Below are 20,754 nucleotides of genomic sequence, written 5' to 3'. Positions count from 1 at the left end.
CTGCAGAGGGAGGTGGACCGGCTCGGGGCAGAGAACGCGGGCATGAGGAAGGAGCTGGAGGGGCTGGGTGCGCGCCTGGCAGCACTGCAGAGGTTCGCCCGTGGCCTGGAGGCAGGCGGGGGCAACCTGCTAGCCACCGCACCGCGACTCAACACTGCCTCTGTCATCACCATCGTCAAGAGCCCCGCCCAACAGCAGCAGCAACAGACGCACAGGGAGCACGAGCCGTCCTAGGACCGCCTCAGGAGAGAGGGAGGAGGAGGAGGAGGAGGAGGGGAGAGGAGGGAGACAACTTACAATGCAAACTCACACTCAGACATCCTGTTTAAAGAGGACGTGATTTATAGACTGTAGTGATGTGTGGAGGCTACGAGAGCTGCATGCACATTTTGGACATCCACAATAACTAAAATACTATTTAGTTACAAAGCTGATGTTGGCATTACTACCAAAAATTGTGATATGATAGTTGTCCTTAAACATTTTTTAACTTGCAATTAACAGGAAAATTGTGTCTAGTCAGTTATTGTGTAGAGGACATTAATAAGTATTAGTTTTAATAGTCAATTTGTCCCTACCTGGATTTAACATGGTCTAGTACCGTGTTTCTCAAACTGAGGTGCACGTTCATCCTCTGGTGGTACATGGTACTGCAGCTTTGAGCATTTTCTTAATTTTGACACAAATCTTTTCACATTTCTTTTTGAGTGAATCATTCTCAGACTAACCTTTCCATGATTTAGTCTCATTTTAGAGCATTTTTAGCTGTAATTTTGGTTTTAGATCTGGTGGTACTCGGAAAACCAAAAACTATCATGCTGGTGTGTAAAAAGTCTGAGAACAGCTCAACTAGCTATCAAAATGTGCACGCAGGATCTGTAGAATGCAGACATGGAGTGTTGTTGGAAATAGCATTCGGACAAAAGCTTGCGTTACACATATTATCTTGAATATGGAACTATTCTAACTACAAATACAGATCGTAAAGACGTTGTCCTATGCCATTTCCAACGCTAACGCAGTTGGACAGAACAGATTTTGTCGACTCTTCAGTTTTTGTGACTGAACTTAGACCTATGTGTTGGACTAGAGACTACACGCAATGCACTTAGTCTGGTTCATGACAAACGCCTGCAAAAACGTAAAAACTAGTTACTGTCCGCGTTCACTGTGATGTCATTGGGCCACCGCATCCTCACGGCTTCTCACAGCGCTGCATTCAAGTCCCTCAGACATTTTATTATGCCGTGCCTTCAGTCTACGTTGGTGTATGCAAACGTAAAGGGAGCCAGCTCTCACTATGGACTCCCCCGAACGCGTCCTTCCATTTTTTGCGAGTCAGCTCCTCTCGCGATGTGCAGTAACCTCACGGCTGCTTGTTGGTTTTCTATGATAGTTAATGTATGTACGTGTTATAATGGTGGACTCCCAAATGCAAAATGTTGGTTGTTTTAGCTCAATCCACGTGCATCTGGTAGGAATTTCCAAATAGATGCAAGTCTGCGGAAGGTGATTTGGTTCACCTGATTTAGAGTTTTAAATGCTGAATTTCTCACGTTAAATTTTTAAACTCAGAATAAACATATATGAATTGTTTTCATTTTGAATTTCAATTATATAGTGAAAGTATACATTTTCAGTGTCTTTAAAAGTCAAAATAAAAAAAATAAAAAATCACCTTTTTAAATATTCAGAACATTTCATCAAGCAAATTCAACAGTCAAAATTCAGAGTGTAAAATTTGCAGGACTGATCCAAGATGCTAAGGCATAAGCAACTGATTGTGTGTAACTGAGGAGGCCATTTCCTAATGGCCGTTCTCTTCTGTGGTTTGGGCTTAGTAATTGTAAAGGAATTGTAGAGATAAGGTTTTAATTAGTTGACCAATCAAGCCAGTTCCTTACAGCATTTCCTGGTTAAGTTAGATTGAGTCATTTAGGAGCAATTGCTTCTGCCTTGGCATCTTGGACTTTTACTGCTGAATTTTTCAATGCAAATTTTACACTCTTTTGACTTTTAATTTGGGAGCTTGAAAATACATGTCCTGAATATTTAAAAGATTTTTTTTTTTTTTTAAAGACTTAAGACTTAAAATTCAGATATTCAGAATAACAATTCAAACATGTTTCAAGTTTAAAACATTCAAAATGAGCAATTAAACAGCATTAAAATTTTTTAATCTGATGAAACAAGTGATCTCCCATACAAGTCCTCTGCATACATTCCTGTTTTTTGCTCTTCTTTGTACTGTTTGTATGTGCCGTTAAGAGACGAAAATGTTCGGTGACATTTATCAGAGATATATTCTATATTTTATTTGTATTTAAAGTTAGATATTATGAGAAGACAAGCTAACGAGTGCTGTGACGTTTCGTATGTTCCAGAAGTACTTACCTATGACTAGTCTGGGGGGGATCTCCTCTGTCTAATTATTGTATTGTGAGACGATGATTACAAATGTTAATTATTAGCTAAAACAAAGTAGGAATATATGCTCAAAGCCAATGGCCATAATGCTGTAATATGATTTGTGTGTTTGTAAACGGCTTGTCTTAGTGGATCCTTGGAGGGACATTATTTTTCTATGCTGATTTGTATGTTAAATGTCTGAATTGTCAGGGCAGGATGGAGAGGGAGAGGAGTGAGATGAAGAGACTAATGAAAGTGCGGTAGAGATGTGTGTGTCAGGGATTTCATTTGAAGGAGACAGGAAGTAGAAGTTGGACATGGAAAGAAGTGGGCGGAGCTTTATTCACTTGAACCTCCAGCGGTCGTGGGCCTGTTTATAGACGAACAGCCTTAGATTGGTGGAGTCTAGGCCACTGACAATGCTAGCAATACAATATGATGTGTGTGTAGAAGCAGGCATTGTGACAGAAAACTCCTACAGATATGATGAGGCATATATTTAGCTATATGAATATATGTGTGTCCAAGCATTTATCCTCAATATTGTATGTCTGTCTGATTGTGCTGGATGTTTTGTAATACCTGCAAAACAAAATGGTCTTTGTATTTATTACTTGTATTTTTTCTATTGTGAAAATTTAAGTACATTGTCTATTTTATATATTAATTATAATAAATGTTGTACATATTGTACATACAACAGTGTGATGTGGTTTCCAGTCGGATAGTTTCAGTGTTAGGTTAATGTACTTGGTGTCATCATTTCAGACGGAGGGAGGGGTCTCTACAACAATGGGATTTAATGTTAATGTCAACATTTGTGGATCATCTTTCAAAAAACATCTCTCACAGGGTAATGGATATCATATAGCCTTCATGACAAATTAAACAATGTTTATTAATATGCACTGCCTTTGAAATAAATGAACCATTTCATTATTTGTTAGGAATTGCGCCTCAGACTTGCCATAGTAAACATATTAATATTTTTAACACTTTTGTTTACTTAGGACCCTCTAATTACAAAGATATAAACTAGAGATCGACCAGTGTTTTTTTTCATAGTCAACACTGATATTGTTTAGGATCCAGAGAGACCAATGGCCAATAAGCTCTGCCGATTTTTGGGGGGGATGATATGTAGTGCAGATTTTGATCATTTTACCCAAATGATCTCATTTGAATCTAGTACAAACCCATCCATGACCTTGTCTTAGTACAAACTGGATAAGATAGCAGTATGGTCACATTGCTGCAGTACCCTCTTTGGACTTAAGCGTTCAAATAAAGCTTTATGCATATACTCTTTATGCATAGGAGGCAGCTGGTTGACCAAACTAAATATTCATATCTAATAGGCTAAAAAGTGCAAATATCAGTCCAATACATCGGTCTATCTCTAATATAAACCAGGTCAACAAATCTGCAATCAATTAAACAGCACTATACTATACTTCTATATAATTCTGGTCTACTTTACAGCTTTCCAGTTTAAACATTCACACAAAATTCTAGCAGTAATCTAGAATGATCTATTGAATGTAGCTTAATTTGAGACAACCATAAGACTGTGGGCAATTATACTTTTCTTTCATTTTCCTACCATACCAAATTAGATTAGGAACACCACACATTGTTCGGTAAATCGGTTTGACACGATATACATATGCTATGTTCATTATTACTCAATTTAGCAACTACTCACCGCAGTCAGTGAGATCAGCATTTTTCACAACCCAAGCCTCAGATGAAATACAGTTTATTTTTTCTTCATACAGCGACAAATGGAAATAAAAAAAGACCATAAAAATACAAAACTATTTTCCTGCTTAAACCGTTTAACATACATATATTTTACTATAGCTGTTGTCATCTGCACTTATTTACACATAGGTACATTTACAGTATATTGAGCAACAGTGCAAGACAAGATGGAAAAACATTGAATCATGGCAGTAAAGTGCAGAATAAAAGGTACTGTCTAATCATACAGTCATTAAGGCAAAGTAAGAAACATGCCTTGAAATGTGTGGAACAGGTATGAGCGCTTCCCCTTTAAGAAAACATGTCTAAAATAAAATGAGAATCTATGACAAGAAGCTTTTTGCATTAGGATTTGAAATGAAAATTGTAAACTGTATTTGAACACAGGGGAGTAAGTTTGATTGAGTGTCTGTTAATGTGTCTCTTGAGAATGTTTAAAATCAGTGGTGGAAAGTAACAAAGTATAAAAGTAAAAGTACTGGACAATATCTGAGTACATTTTACTGTGGAGCAGGTATCTGTCATTTATACTCAACTGCATGTTTCAATGTAACTGAAAAGTAAAGTACAAATCATCTAGAGTTTTTTTGAGTTTTTAGCATGTCCATGGTGACATTTTGTGCAACGTTTTTGAGCAAACAAAAGATTTACAAATTTAAAAAAAATAGATGATTTAAGTTATAGATTTAGTTTCTTAAAAAATACGTATTTGATTCTTAAATAGTTCTCAAAATCAGTGTGAAATACTTTTTTACATTAGAAGTATATTTTAGTAGATACTTCCAAACATTAGATTTTTTATGTGATACTTTTACTTGAGTATTTTGTTGCCCCTGTATCTGTACTTTTACTTTCTTCTTCCACACCCGTTTGAAAGAATGTAACCGAGATTGTAGAAATGACCCAGTCAGCACAAGTCAGCACATTTTGAAATAGCATTTGCAAATAAGACTTGTAATATTGTTCAAGTTCATGTTTGAAGTTACATAGGAGAGGCCAAACTGACAAAACCTCCACAATCAAGTCTGTGTGCGTGAAGATAAGACTGAAAAAAAAAAAAAGACTAAAGAATTACAGTGTTTCTGGCGTCTTTGTAGCGCCCCCTGCTGTCAGTACCGAGCTACACCACACAGGAGAAAGTGGCCCCATAAACACGTCAGCACATTGGGCATGAGTCACTCCTATGAGTCAGGAACAAGCAATTATCTGAAACCGCAGCAAAAACAGGCTTAAGTTAAAATAAAATATTGACTGGAAGAACCTACAAATGTTCCAAGTATAGTAAATCCAATTCTGAAGAAGTTAGAACACTGTTTAAAAATGGAAATAAAAAAAAAAGTCATGGTTGACTGATCTAAGAATAGATGCATTCAAAACAACAAATCTGGTGTTTAAAGAGAACTAATTTTGGAAATATATTTAAATAAACCTTTTTAAACATTTAGTGAAACAAATTTGGCAGTTATGATTTGTTTACCTTAGCATTTTTCAAGCTAATTTACACTAATCTTTCAAAATATATTTTAAAATAACATTTATTTTTGTTCTTTACTACTGTTTATCTTCAACACCTTTCAGCGCACAAAAAAGTGTACTGCATTAATGCATGAATAACTATCTCCAATTTAATACCCAGAGTTGCAACTTTTTCAGGTTTTCAAAATAACATTACTTTTGTAAATTGTGCACCTCAAAAAATAAATAAATAAAATGTAGTGTAATAGTTCCTTGGATGACACTGGGCGATTCTAAATATAACTGTAACCTACATTCCACCTCTGTTGTCTCTCTATCCTGATAACCCACATTGTGAGCAGCTAGACTGGTCGAGAGCTGGACTTTATAATCCCTCTCTGATAACGTCCCAATTACAGCCGCTGTGTAATCCCACTGCCTCTGCTTCTGCTCCTGCCTCCAGACCAGATGTGGCGGACCTGATCTATAATAATCACGTTTTCATCTGCCCTGGCCATATTGTAAACAGCACAGGGTGACCAGATTTTCAAAATAAAAAACTGGGTCATTCCTGGTTTGGGTTGGTTGGTAATAATAAAATTAATTCAGGAAAATTGTTATGCACTTAGCACTAATTTGAGTAAGTATAGTCAAATTTTCTTTGGGTTTTGATCATTTTAAAGCAACTTTTCTGTATTTTACCTAAACAAATGATGATGTATGCCTCTTTACTGTTGGCAGGTATCAGATTGGTCAAAAATAGGGACACCTGGGACATTTCTTGTATGAAACTGGAACAAATCACTGGTTTTGGATAAATCTGCTGGGACATGGGATACAGGGCTCAAAACTGAGACTGTCCTGGGTAAATAGGGACGTTTGGTCACCCTAAAACAGCATTGAGCTATACGACGCAAGTAAGGCTAGCTTGCTGTGAAATACTGTGGCTAAGATAATGAAGAGCAAATTGGGGATGACTTGAGTAGACCATTTTGTAAATGTGTAAACAAAAGATGTAAAAGGCTATATATTGATACTAGCCTAACCATCTAAATTCTTACACCATATAAGTTAGTTTGGTTCGCAGTTTGGTTAGAGTTACATTTCCAGGCACAAACAAAGCAACTACTGAACTACTACTGAATGCAAGTGAACACACCTAACACAATTGTGAATATATTACGTGGTAACAAAAGTAAAAATTTACTTTGGACTTTTTGAAAGTTTCAGCTAATAAAAAAATGCATAAACGGCAGCCTTAGTGTTGCTAGCATAAAATTTAAAAAATATATATTATAAGAGCTAAAACGGAACTCCTTACTGCCCGAAATGTAGGACAGTAATCAAAACATAAAAAAATATAATAAAAAATGTATCAAGTCATATTTCTGTTGCCCGTACTGAGGTGTGTTGCTGCCAAAAATCGATGTAAACTATTACTTGAATTACCATAAAATAGAAAATGTTATATATTATAGTTGGATTAGCATCTCTTTACATTTTATGCTAGTAGACTAAATAGCCTATAGCTTTTCCCTTTAAATGTGCTGTACCTGATTTTCACTGTCCCAAAAACTGGAAAAACAGAACCAGCTCATTTTAAACATATTGCAATGGTCCAAAGTTACTCTGCACTTCCTTGCATCTTAATTATCCCCCACAATAAGTTTTAAGAATTTTCCCAACTGTCACAGGCCAGTGTTTTGCTCTTGTGCTAATGCTAATACTAACAACAACTAGCATACTAACACCGCTTCAGCCCTCCTTTCTGGTTTGTGGACGATAAAAACGCTTTATAATTAGATGCAGACAGCACAGAGCGGTCTCATTTTGACTCTAAGAACTGCTTTTACAATGTATCTGTTCTTAAAAAATGAGTACAGTCTAAGGTGACCAGATTTTCAAGATAAAAAACTGGGACATCCCTGGTTTGGGTTGGTTGGTAATAATATAAAATTGTGAAACGAGTGCATAATTAAGGAAAATTGTTATGCACTCGGCACTAATGTAAGTCAGTATAGTCACATTTTCTTTGTATTTTGGTCATTTTTAAGCAGCTTTTCTGTATTTTACCTAAACAAATGACAATTTATGCCTCTCTTTACTGTTGGCAGGTATCAGATTGGTCAGAAATAGAGACACCTGGGTCATTTCTTGTACAAAACTGGGACAAATCACTGAATTTAGATAAATGTGCTGGAACAGGGGACACAGGGCTCAAAACTGGGACTGTCCCGAGTAAATAGGGAAGTCTGGTCACCCTAGTACAGCCCCCTTCACATAAATCACTATGTCGCCTATACAAATGACTCAGCTAACCAGTCCGCCATCTTGCATTAGATCATTTTAACACCAAATAAAAAATAAAGTAAAATCTGTCTTTAAAATTCATCATCTGAGCTGAGGAGCAGAGTCTTTTCGGTGTCCCCGCGGGTGCTAAGGGTGCTCAGGGTGCGAGACACGGGCTGGGGGGCACCCTGCTCTAACGTGGACTGCTGGGTGTACTGCTGGTAGGCCGGGGAGAAGTTGTGGATGGCGTCCTGGACCATGTCTCCGGGGCTCATGGTCTCCTTCAGGCTGCTCGAGATGCTCTTCATGGGGGCACAGCGACCTGCACAGACGGGAAAGAGTGGTTAAGGACAGGGGGATATGAACAGAGAGACAGAGAGAGAAATAGAGAGCATGAGAGAAGGAAAGCCAAAGAAGAGGGCTGAAAGAGAAGGAGAGAGAGAGAAGGAGAGGATAAAAAGAGGAGAGAGTAAAAGAGGGAGAGAAAGAGAGGAGAGAGACAGAGAAGAGGATAGAAAGAAGGAGAGAGAAAAGAAGGGAAGAAGAGAGAGCGAGAAGGAAAGAGAGAAGGGAGAGAGGTAGAGAGAAAGGAGAGAAAGACAGAAGGACAGAGAGAGAGAGAACAAGATAGAGAAAGAGAGAGAGGAAGAGACAGAGGAGGGGGCATTACAGGGACATTTATGGAGAGATGAAGCAATGGAGGATGGAGATGGTGAGACTGGAGTGAGTAAAATGAAAGACAAAAGGCAAAGAACTACAGGTTTAGCTTCACAAATGGGAGGGAGGGAGGGCAAAAAGTAAGGAGCTTACAAAATAAATTGTTTAACAAAAAAATATGTGGGCAAGAGTTCAGTTGCAAAAACAGATATTTCTATTTTGAAAAAACTGTATTACCAGTATCAAGGAGGGATGGAATTATATTTGGAGTACAGCAAAAAAAAAAAAAAAAAAACTTTTTAAAATGGCATTCAGTATCTGTTTTTGCAAATGAGTCTTTTCAATATATTAAGGGAAGAATATGGCATTTTCAAGATTTTGGTGGGGATAAAATGACAAAATATTTAAAAATGATTTAAATATATTTTAGCAATGAACCTACCAAACTCTCCATATGTGGGAGTAGGTCCTTTAGAGTGCAGCAGAAAAGAGACAGAAATGCAGATGGGTGTACAGAAATATTGACTACAATGTAATGGATTGTAAAGTCAGTAATAGAGGTGGACAATATTGGAGTATCCCATTAATGATAATCAGACAATGATATGTCAATCAAACAGAAATGTGCTAAAACATGTCTTAAGAGGTGCTAGTTGAAGTTTAGGTATCAGACAAGACAGAAATATCACTGTATAACCTTACTTTTACGTTAACATAAATTTTCCTCCATTTTCAGTTTTAATCCGCTCTTTTGGCAGCATATTTTAATTATAAACAACATACGCAATATTGAAATTTTGCATATCTTAAAATTGTACAATATCATATCTGCTTAACAGGTATGCAAAAAATATGTCTGTAACTGGTCTTAATATGTATTTCTAGATTAAATGCTCTCTATAATTTTACAATGTAATTTAAGATAAACATAACATCTGTTTAGATAAAAATATTAAGTTATTTATCTCATTTCAGAACTATTTTAAGCCATCTTACCTTGCAGATCTAAACTTTTGTCCATGTAGACTCTGTAGGTGAACGCGTGCCTTAAGGCCAGTGCCGCGAAGAACATCTCTATGCAGATGATAAAGTTCTGGTAACCAGCGGCAACAGTCCCCTCCCCCACCGACACTTCCACGGAATTTATCTGTGGAATGGCTCCGCACTTTTCCAAGATGGCCAGCAGCATGCCTAACCAGAAATAGCAACATCATTACTAACAACATCTAGCTTTCAAAGTGTAAAATTGTGAATAAATTGGTACCTTGCCAGAAAGAGAGGAAAATTACGGATTTGACCATGAAAAACTTAAGCATGGGGCTGTAGGGGCTGAGCAGTTCTCTGGTGGCGAAATAGAACAGGAACAGAGCGTACAGAGAGAGACTGACTGAGATGTTGTAGATGATGGTCACGTACAGGTAACCGCTGGCAACGCTGCAATGACAAAAAGAGAAGACAGTCAGCTTTCAGGAGGTCAGGGGAGCCATGGTGGTTTGGGTCTGATAATGCAGTGTTACAGGTCATTGATTAACGGATCTACATTTGAGATCAGGATTAAAATATGAGCAGTTATGTAAGGTGGTGATGAGAGGATAAGTAATAAGCAAATTTAATCAGAGAAGCAATTATTTAAAGATGGGTGTCAACGGTACTCAAAATAAGTAATTTTTAAAATATTTTTAAATTGGACAAAATCTGATTTTTTTCCCCCTAAAGTGATTCCTGTAAGAACTATAATGTAAAAATTGAATCTCTTTAATGAATGTACTTTAAAGACATGCTTTGCAACTTTTCATGTGTGGGAGTCTGCCGATAGCTTGTCTTCATGGAGATATGCTTTGCCTAGAATAAAATTTAATTACAGGTATACTAACTTGAAAAACATGCACTTACTCTGGCATCACATGCTCACCTCCATGGGGATAACTTTGCTGTGGAACATTCTAGGCAAAGCAGTAACATCACCACCCTCGTACATAGTGCACTTTAACTTTTACCTATAACTTTGAGTCACTCCCTTTTCCAGTTTATCATTTTAAAGCTAGATACTCAAATGTAGCTCCAAACCTTTGTACACATCTAATATGGAGTAGTGGCATCATGTTCTTTGGGGGGTTGAGCGTAGAGGTGGGCAGATAAGTAAAATATGGATAATATCAGCATGACTGAAGTGAAGTATTAGAACTAGTAGTAGTAACAAATAATGAGAGGAGTGCGTACTTGAAGTCCCCGTCCTTGTATTTGCCGTAGGCCTGCAGGACCACTGTGATGATGGCCATGAGAGGTTTGACCACACAGAACTGCAGAGTGGCCTGTTTACAGAAGCGCAGGAACCCGATGGAGTAGGCCTTCCCTCGCAGACAGCACGTACCGTACATACAGCTGGACCTGAGGGACAAACATGATGTAACCGGTGTTTATTTAGAGGAGAGACAAAGAAATGTGATAAAACTGAGAGAGGTGGACCTACTCGATGGACTTTCCCCTGATCTCTGACATGATGGTGCTCTCTCCTCCCAAGTACTCATAGCACAGGCTCAGGAAGTTGTAGATCACAAATGCTGAAAGAAAAACAAAACAAAACCGAACTTTATTTACTATTTTACTATAGACTATACTAAGAAAACAAATGTGACCCATCATGGAGCAGTGAATTTATTTCACAAACTATGGTAATGTTAGCCTTAACTCCCTAAAAGATTTGAATCAAAAGAGAAAATATATGGTAGGTATTTCATTATCATAACCATCTCAAGATTTATCAGTGATAAATGATAAATCAGATTATTCAAGTCAACAATATATTTGTATGAATTATTATCTACACTATTTTAGAAGCAAAATGTAGTAAGTTCAAATTAATATATGTTCAAAAAAAATTTTTTTTTAATCTATTGCTTTATTATTCTAAAATTGGATTTCATAAATTGAGTCACACACTTTCACTTCTGGTTATGGTGTCAATAAATTTGATGTTTCTTTTCATAATAATAAATAAGCTAAATAACAAAATAATAAAACCAGGACATGCCTACAGTACACTAAATGTGTGATATCAAGTTACCAAAACAAATACTGGATACAATTTTATGTCAGTGTACACAGATAACACTCATGCTTGTAATTGCCAATTTATATTGACACCATTTTTTTCTATACCTCTATACAACTAACTACATGAGATTTGTGCACTAATAAATACAACCTGCTCTTCCTATTGAGGCTTAGTTATGTTTTAAGTATGTATGAGATAAGTAAGAATAACAGTGAAACTGTACACAACATGCCAGCTTTAACACACAAAACGTATATAATTACAGAGTTTCCCAACACCAGACTATGCTGGTTTGATTTAGCTTTAGACAGAAGTAGACAATATGACTTTGATGTGGGCTGCATTGATGTGGCAGGGGTTTGTTAAACACGACATTTCCCGTGTGACCTCCCCTGAGCGGTCTCTGGTGCACAGGTGGATTATGGGTCGTCTTTGGTTTGAGCTCATCAAAACAACGGTGGGATAATCCTGTTAGCCTCGGGGGAGCTAGCTTGCTCTGTGTTGGGAGTCCTCATGTAGAGTGAATGAGCTTGTGTAATGGTGAGGTAGGATGAGGTGATGACACAGGCGTGTTGTGAGCTGTGCAAGTCTTGTGCGTGTGTGTGTGTGTCTGTGTGTGTGAAAGAGGAGGGGAGAGGAGATAGAAGGGTGCAGACAGCAGGAAAGAGTGTGCGCCTGTGTGTGTGAATGGGAGAGGCTCTGGAATCTAAACTGTAATGCCTACCAAGCATTTTTTTACCCTGCTGTAGTGCACATGTATCAGCAGGTTTTGCAAATAGTTGTTTTTTTGCCAAATATTTTCTTGAACTATAAAACTTTTTGGAAATTATTAGAATTAGAGATTTCCATAGCACATGCCGTGACAGATATTTTAGAATCCAGAGCAGCAGATGGTTGCTAAAGTTTTATTTGCTGATTTGCCCAAAAATACAAACCCAATAACTGTCTATACTAGGTTTACCTATCTTTTTAGGAATGAGGGCTACTTCAAGAACACTAGTTTTTCAAGGGCTATCAGTTCAGAAACGTATCCAAAACATAAAAAATTATACTACTTAAATGTAGCATATTAACCTTTATCATGTCACAAAGTCGTGAGTCAGAACAGAAACCACTTTGTTTTCAAGAATCAGACTGAAAAAAAAAAAAAAGTTTCTATATTTAGAAAAAGTCTACAAGGGCAGCCCCAAACTGCACCAATGGAAAAGTCAGGTCTCCTTTGCGCCACTCAGCTACACTTAAGTCTGATTGTGTGACTGCCAGTATATTTCTGTTACATTGTGAGGCCTTAGTTTTTTTTAAATTATCTGCACTGATGGCTGTATATTTCACATCCACAGAGCCTCAGCTGTTTACCAACTCATCTCTCCAAGGAGCCCGAGTGACTGCAGCGGTTGCCACGGCGATACAGTCGGTCTATACACAATGAGACCGGAGACAGTGAGATGTGGGGAGGTCTGAGTGATGCCTTTAGTGTCGGAGATGGGACAGATTTGTGACGCTGTTGCTATGAGACAGGTTGGTCAGCCATGCTATCTTAGACAGAACTCCAAAGCAACAAGAACATACCAAAAATACTATAAGGATTCGGCAAGAAAGTTGGCAAGGAAAAGAGACAGGAAGTAAATTTGTAGGAGCAGGTTGGAGGCAAATGTCTGTGGGCAGGACTTCCTGCTCTGGGCACATCTCTCCATATCGGTCCATATCTGAGGGAGGACCAGTTTATCTGACGCACACACGCAGGAGTGTCGCCATCATCAGCCTATTTCTGTCACAGCGTCACAGACAGGAGCAGAGGTGGGAGCTCAAAACTGTACAGCGTCATTATGAGGGTTTAAAATTGATCTTTCATCCAAAAATTCAATCTCAAAATAGATATTAAGAAAAGATGATAGAAATCCCATCTTTCAATGGCTGCTCACAATTCCATAAACCAATGAGTATGACTGTAGTCCTTTAGTTGTTAAGGTGATTGGCTGGTGATGTCATAGTTTACCAAAATTTGTATTCGTTGACTAAATATCTTATTTAGATTATAAGGATTTATGTGGGACAACAACAGAAAGGAATTTAGTGAGTTGGGTGAAGATTTGGTATTTTTTAGTACTTGTATGTAAAAAGGCAGCTTAAACTCAGCTTAAACTTCACAACTTTAATTTGTGTGATTGGCGCTTGTTGGAGTGGCTGTGGCTTCCGAAGAGCATCTTAAAATCTGTCTGACTGAGGCATAAGGCTATGTGATTTTGCGACTTGTGATTTTATTTGCAATTTATGTTTAAAATTAGGATTCAGTTTGTTTTAGTATCTAAATAATTGCAGCTGTTACATTTTGCCAATTTACCAATGAAATTTTGCTATTTGAGTCAATATTATCTTACATACTGCACAGCCCTGCTGATGGGTAAATAAATGGACTATGAAGGTGTGTCTAAACATTTGCTTGGTAAGAGAAACAGTTTCTTTCTTACACAAAGCATCAAACTATCACTTTGCATTTACAAGAAATGAACGCCTCTTCGGGAATTTCTAACATTTGTAGCAAGTTGTATCAACCTAAATTAATCACTAATAGACCATTCTGATAACTTCCTGCACAAACACAAAAGCACATAAAAAGTCCTCACCCTCATAGCAGTCGCGCACTGTGTCAAAGTAGACGTAGTACTGGTCATTGGTGAAGAAGAGGAGGCTGAGCCAGGAGTCGAAGGCATAGATGGGGACGATGAAGAGGATGCGCACGATATGTCTTTGCTCTCGAGGGGAGCTGTAGAAACGCAGGTGCATGTAGATCTGCAACACAAAGGAAAAATGTGGTGGCCATATATTTTATTATTTTCAATGTAATGACTGGATTTTCTATTTTGCTAAACCAAAATACACAGATATTTTCGTTATGGAGGCTTCATTTCAATAAACAGATTCACCTAAATAACGTGATACAATGAGTAATGAGTCTGGTATTGATACTCCGATACCAGCATAGCTATATTTGATGAGACATTATTGCACACATTTTTTATTATTTCAAAGTCAATAGTTGGTTGTCAGAAAGAGGCAGCACATTACCTTAAAGGGCCCATACTACACCTTTTCCTTTTTCTGATCTATGTTATAATGTGGCTTCATTCACACCTTCTCTCAAACTGATGACTCTGTGCTCCACCTTGTGTGGTAATACAGTAAGTGTTCCACTGTGTTTTTACATTCCATACACCCTCACTAGATAGTTTCAGCCCTGGAAATCCCATTCCCTACTGAAATAACAAAACACCGTAATGTTTTGTATGTTTTTTATGAGGTAATAGCATTCTAGCAATATTGTGCAATATACCTTTAATTACTCATCAAACAGACAAAAAATGACTTTGATAGTCAGCTAAACAAATGAGTATTGCGATATAGCAGGAAATACTTAATTGTGACATGTGAATCATGACACATAACATTTAGCTAGGCAATGCACGGCTATAGTTTTCATGGTAGCACAATGAACTAGTTCTTATCTTGGTGATATGATGTAGGTGGGCAAAGTCTGATGCTGTGAGGGTCAGTGACCGTTTAATCAATATGTGACATTTTACTGGACGTGGTGAGGAAAATCACGCCTTTGCTCTTGTTTATTGCCTATAGCAGGTTTGGTCTTCATGTTTGTGTGTGGGCTAATGGTGCTGTGTTAGAGACACCTGCCGAGGGGGGTTACCAAGCAACCACAGCCCCTCCCCAAACCTTATGTCATATATACGTCTAAACAAGACCGCATCAGCTGTGTCTGGTCACCTGTGGGCCTATAGATAGACAATCTTAACTAGCAATTTTTAGGTTGAAGAATGCTTGCTTATAAGGTTGCCAAAAAAATAATTATCCAGATACTAATAATCAATGCTTAAGCTATCGAAATAAGTAGTTAGCCCACATGGTGTAGATGTACTAAATTACCATTATTTTTAGCAGAAAACGTAAATACATTGCATTGTCAAATAAAGTGATTTTTTTTTTTTTTTATTATCATTGTGGTATTGAAATCGGTGTCAAGTATCAAGCCTTTTCCTTAGTAACAAAGTGTGTAACCTTAGTATAGTGACGCACTACTTGCTAATGTACTGAACAGTTTTTAGGTCAGCAATGACAAAAAGTATGAAACCTAAAACCCACCACAGTGATGTTTTCAGTGACTGCATGTAGCTCTGTATAAGGGCTACAAAATAGTGTACAAGAATATAACTGTAACATCAGAAAACATCAATGAAAGAAAAAATAGATGGGTCCTTCTGTAATATAGGTGTCAGAAAGAAAACTGTATTAAAATGTATTCTTTAGTTATAGAACAGTACCTGAATAAAACAGTAAGTTAAATGTATTCTGTTACTTGGTCCCATCAGAGTACTGCGTCATTATCATTACAATACTTTCACATTGAGTTGCATTATATTATAGTGTAACGCCACATAGGATTAAAACAGCTTTATACTTGTTGTTCTGTTTGTTATGCATTTATTTATTGGTGACCAAGGCAACCTTTTCTATTTATCTCAAACCGCACATTTTGAAACCTAAATTGCATGATCAAATACAGTGATGTATTCCTTTGACTGGAAGAAAGTATATTTACGATAAATGTACTTTGTTACTTACTTCCTGACAATGATTATGACAGACAGTGTGCGAACTGTCTCTCCCTATTCTTCATCCCAAATTCATGCTACTTATTGTCCTAATTGAAGGGCCTGTATTATGCCATTTTCAACTCTATGTTATAATGTTGTTTCCTCATCAAAAACATACCTGAAATTGTGTTTTATTTCATTCATACATGATTAGCATAAACCCTGCATATTTAGGAAGAGTTCTTTTCTCAAACTGAAAACACTCTGCTCTATCTTGTGATGTCACGGGCAATACAGAAGTGCTCCATTGCTCTATACACCATCATTAGAATCATTTGGATAATTCCAGCTCTGCAATTGCTAATCTCCACTAAACAATAGGTAAAAGGTGCCTATTAACTTGAAAACTACAGCTTCATGACATCACAAGGTGAAACAGACCATTTTGAGCTTTGGAGATGTAGACAGACTAATAATAAAGGGTTACTCCAACATGTGTGGATGAAACAAAACACAACTCCAGGTATGTTTTTGATGAGGTAACATAACAATAATAACATAACAGTAATATAAAGTACCATGAAAACATTTTAAGTATCATAAAAATATCTAAAAACTACCTGATGGCACGTGAGAATGAGCGCTGTCCAGACAAAGAACCCCGACAGGGCCTGGGCAGCGGGGGTCATGAGGAAGATGGGGGGATCCTGGCTGAGAAGAGGGGCTTCTGGGAGCCACGAGATGTTGGGACCAGTGGGGGACGCTGTGGGAGGGGGTCCCGGGGCCACCTCCATAGGGGCGTCCTCTCCCAGCCGCTCCGAGAAGGGCACGTCTCTCTGGGCCAGTTTCAGCATCTGAATGAGACAATGGTCCTTAGATAAAAAGGGCATTCACATACTGTTCCTGTTTACACATAGAACAGTCTGGAAGTCAAACAGTGACTAATTGACTATAGTAGAGGAACATGTGTATTGATGTCCATAAGAAATAATTAACTTAGCATATACAGGACATTTAGCTTGTTATCTTGTCGGCATGTAAGTTTGTGTCACGTATGGTATTTTATTGATCCAAGTTAAACTAGAGTCAATGTATAGGGGAAAGTCTAATGAAAAAAATGTTTAAGTTGCAATGGGGTATCTATATTAAAAGGTACACGTCAGAACTTTTTTGATGGATATTACAAAAATAAAGACAATTTGTTTTGACAAGAATACATTAAAAGCAGGTGCAGGCCCTTTAAGAGAGTTTAAACGGTCCATTTATTGTAATTACATACTCATTGTTTCTCGATTTTGAATACACAGTAGGAAAATGCTTTGATGAAGAAATATGCGATTTGAATCCCACTGAAATGAAGGCTTTTTAAACTGGCAAACCAAACACCCTATAAGCAGATTTTACAGGCCAACTACCAATGACAATCGCAATCTTTTATTTCTGCCCAGTGACTGAAATTAGAGTCCGTGGCCCGCAGCGAGGACAATGTTGGGCGGATGACAACAGAACATGACATATTCAGAGCTCCTTACACTGGAAGGCAGCTACTGAAGCAGAGCTGGACTTACTGTTACATAAGGAGCAATGGCCACTGTCTCAGGCTGTGTTTGTTCTTTTACTCTGACTGACAGATAAACATCAAGCAGAAGGCTCAGCTCCAGGGGCATGAAAACCTTTATGTTTTATGTCAACAACAATGGAATGGTGTAAAAACAAACAAGAATGGATTAGAATTGCATGATAAAAAATTTACAGTTCACAGTGCATATTTTAAACACTCCTAGGACATTTGGGAAAAGCCTGAACAGCTAAAATAATAAAATTTGAACCATGAATGCAGAGAGTTTGATAGGGATTGTGTTTTCTTCTATAAAATGGCATAAAAATTGCATGATATGTTGTTTGTAAACTAGAATGGCAACATTTGAATAAACTACACCAGTCGCCTTTTAAACTTATGGTAATTGTATTTTGAGAATCACAAATTGTTTACTGGACTATAATACAGCACTAATTATTTAAAATCTATTTTTTTGATCAACAAGTTACATACTGGGGATTTAAAAATGTATTTGTATAAAATCTGAATGTGCAATAGAAATCATTTGACTAATTAAGTAATTGAAAAAATAATTAGTGACTGATTACTCAAATACTAGTTACTGCCCTATTGCAAAAGACTAAGGAAATTCTATAGCCTTTGCAAATGACGTACTGTGCTTTTGATTTCATCACAACAAATTGCATGGGGCAAATTAAAATACACTACTTTGTATTTTGACAAGCTTTTTCAAAATGTTAAACTACCAGTGATGTTTACAAGCACAACAAATATCTGATGATTGTATGATTTCTGGAGTTATCAGATTAAATGAAATGTCACATCTGATGTCAGTAATCTGATCTCTATCTGACTGTTCAAACCTATCCAAGTTTTGACAAGGGAAATTGTGCAAAAAAATTGCAAAACTAATGTGGCAAGGACAACTGTTGCTCTAATCCATACATCACCATTTTTTAAGATCAGACACCCTGAAAATAAGATCTAGTTATTGGGTTACTGAATTATTCTAGTAATCTGATCATTGTGTAAATATAGCCAGTGGTATCTTGGCATTCAAATTTCTATTAATCAGATTAAACTAATTATTTCTATTGATTTAGTCTTTGTGTGTTGAGAGATTGACAAATAGAATCCCAGGTGTAGCTATATGACATCGCAGGTCATTTATATTGGTTTGTAAGGCATCAGCACATTTAACGAGGACAAGTGAACACACCACACCGACAGACAGGCATACAAACGCACAATGCCAATGACAGTGAAGTGTGCAAAGGACATCTGTGGACTGACTTCATTTAAAAGGCTAAAAAGGTCAGACTGTGGCTAGTCTCTAACCGCATATATTAAAGTGAGAAGAGGTCGGGACTAAAGCAACAGATGGATAGGGTGAGAGAGCACCCAGGGGTGTTAGTTGATTATTCAAAATGGGTATTATATAGGTATCAGATCTAGAGGGATTATCATATGGGTGAAAGCAACAACAACAACTGAGGGTCTTAATACCTAGAGGCACGGGTCCAAAACAGTGTGTTTAGATCTGATTAAACCTACGAGAAACAATGTATTGAATGAACTAAATGATAATAAACTAAAAAAACATTAATAACTAGGGCTGGGCAACTACTGATGATTTTAGTATATGACTAGTTTGACATTTATTCCTATTGTGTATTGCTTTTATACATTTTTAACAACCTAAAGGTTGAAATATGTGACTGAAGGAGAATATTACCACCAGTGAAGGCCTAATTAATGAAAATCACAGATGGTTTATTCTATTTTACATTTTAATTTAATATTCCCACCATCTTTTAGCATGTGTTTAGAGACTGGTAACGTTCCCTATTATCAAAATACCATTAGTTGACTCGTCACGATTATTCCGATTAATCGCTGCAGCTCTAATAATAACAGAACGAACAACAAAGCGCAGGACTCACCTTTTGTATAAAGATAAACAACGGTCCACAGGCGAACTTGAATGTCCAGTCTGCAGAATCAATACAGTTTATTAGAAAAAAACAAGGCAGTAATAAAGAAAAAAATTAAGTTTAAGTCTATTAGAAGCATTACTCACCAGTTTAAATGGTCTTGGGGGTGTTAAAGAACAGGAGATGACCGAAAATAACCCAGAAATGGCCTTAATTCCTGCTCAAAGACGCACCGCTGCTCCCCGGACATCCATGTTGAAGAAGTGCCGTGGGCAATTTTTTCTGTATTTCTCCCCCAAAAACTTACCTTAAAAGTTTACTTCTCATGATTAATAAGAAACGTTGTAATCTATTTGTTGCAATCTGACACTTTGAAGCGATAACTTTAAGCGTAGGTTTGAAAAGATAAATAATAAATCTCGAATCTCCACTCAAACCACTCGCTCCACTCACTCCACAGAGTTAAGAGTTGGATCCCCGTCGGATTACTGTAGATCAGACAAACCCCGCCCACTCAGAGCTATAGACCAATCACACATGAGGAAAACGCAATAAGTCCCGCCTTCTAAGACAAAATGACCAATCAGGTGAGACCTGAGTGATAACCAGGGAAAAGAAAAGGTAGCTCTTGTGCGCATGCTTAAAGGGGTCTATTCTGGGCTGCAGCAGCGTGAGTGTGGGTGATGTTCTAAACAAGGTTAGCACGACTCCCACTGTGAGTTTGGTGTCGTACTTGGCTTCCTGTCCCAAATACGGAGCGAGAGCATAAATTCATTTCCTGTTATATGATTTTATACGTTTACATGGATGCATAAGTAGGCTATTATAAGGTAGCTCTTGTACAAATAATTAAAGGTGCATTGTGTAACTTTTCCAGACCAAGTTAGTGGTCAGACCTGTGGAGAGGCAACTCCTAAGTCAGAATGCCTGTTTTTCTACATATTTCTGATCTTCATTTGATTGAATCACCTGTGGAACATTCCAGGCAGAGCAATGATATGTCCATAGATACGAGCAGGTGACAGA

At 37.4% G+C, this 20,754-nt stretch overlaps 1 protein-coding gene across 1 annotated transcript; it reads right to left on the bottom strand.

The window, feature by feature from the left end:
- Positions 1–4,152: 4,152 nt before the first annotated feature.
- Positions 4,153–20,201, bottom strand: tmem184ba (transmembrane protein 184ba). Its single transcript, XM_020924115.2, has 9 exons — positions 19,875–20,201; positions 19,738–19,787; positions 16,854–17,087; positions 14,254–14,419; positions 11,045–11,135; positions 10,795–10,962; positions 9,839–10,008; positions 9,571–9,765; positions 4,153–8,239 (listed from the first exon to the last, which is right to left on the bottom strand). The coding sequence occupies exons 3-9, from the start codon at positions 17,085–17,087 to the stop codon at positions 8,010–8,012; spliced, it is 1,254 nt and encodes a 417-aa protein (XP_020779774.1). The 5' UTR covers positions 19,738–19,787; positions 19,875–20,201; the 3' UTR covers positions 4,153–8,009.
- Positions 20,202–20,754: the final 553 nt, after the last annotated feature.

The sequence above is a fragment of the Boleophthalmus pectinirostris genome, unplaced genomic scaffold (genome assembly GCF_026225935.1).
Source record: "Boleophthalmus pectinirostris isolate CB_2022bp ecotype Guang Dong unplaced genomic scaffold, ASM2622593v1 HiC_scaffold_14, whole genome shotgun sequence".
NCBI lineage: Eukaryota > Metazoa > Chordata > Actinopteri > Gobiiformes > Gobiidae > Boleophthalmus > Boleophthalmus pectinirostris.
The sequence above is the reverse complement of the archived record's forward strand: the minus strand, read 5'-3'. Positions and strand labels throughout refer to the sequence as shown.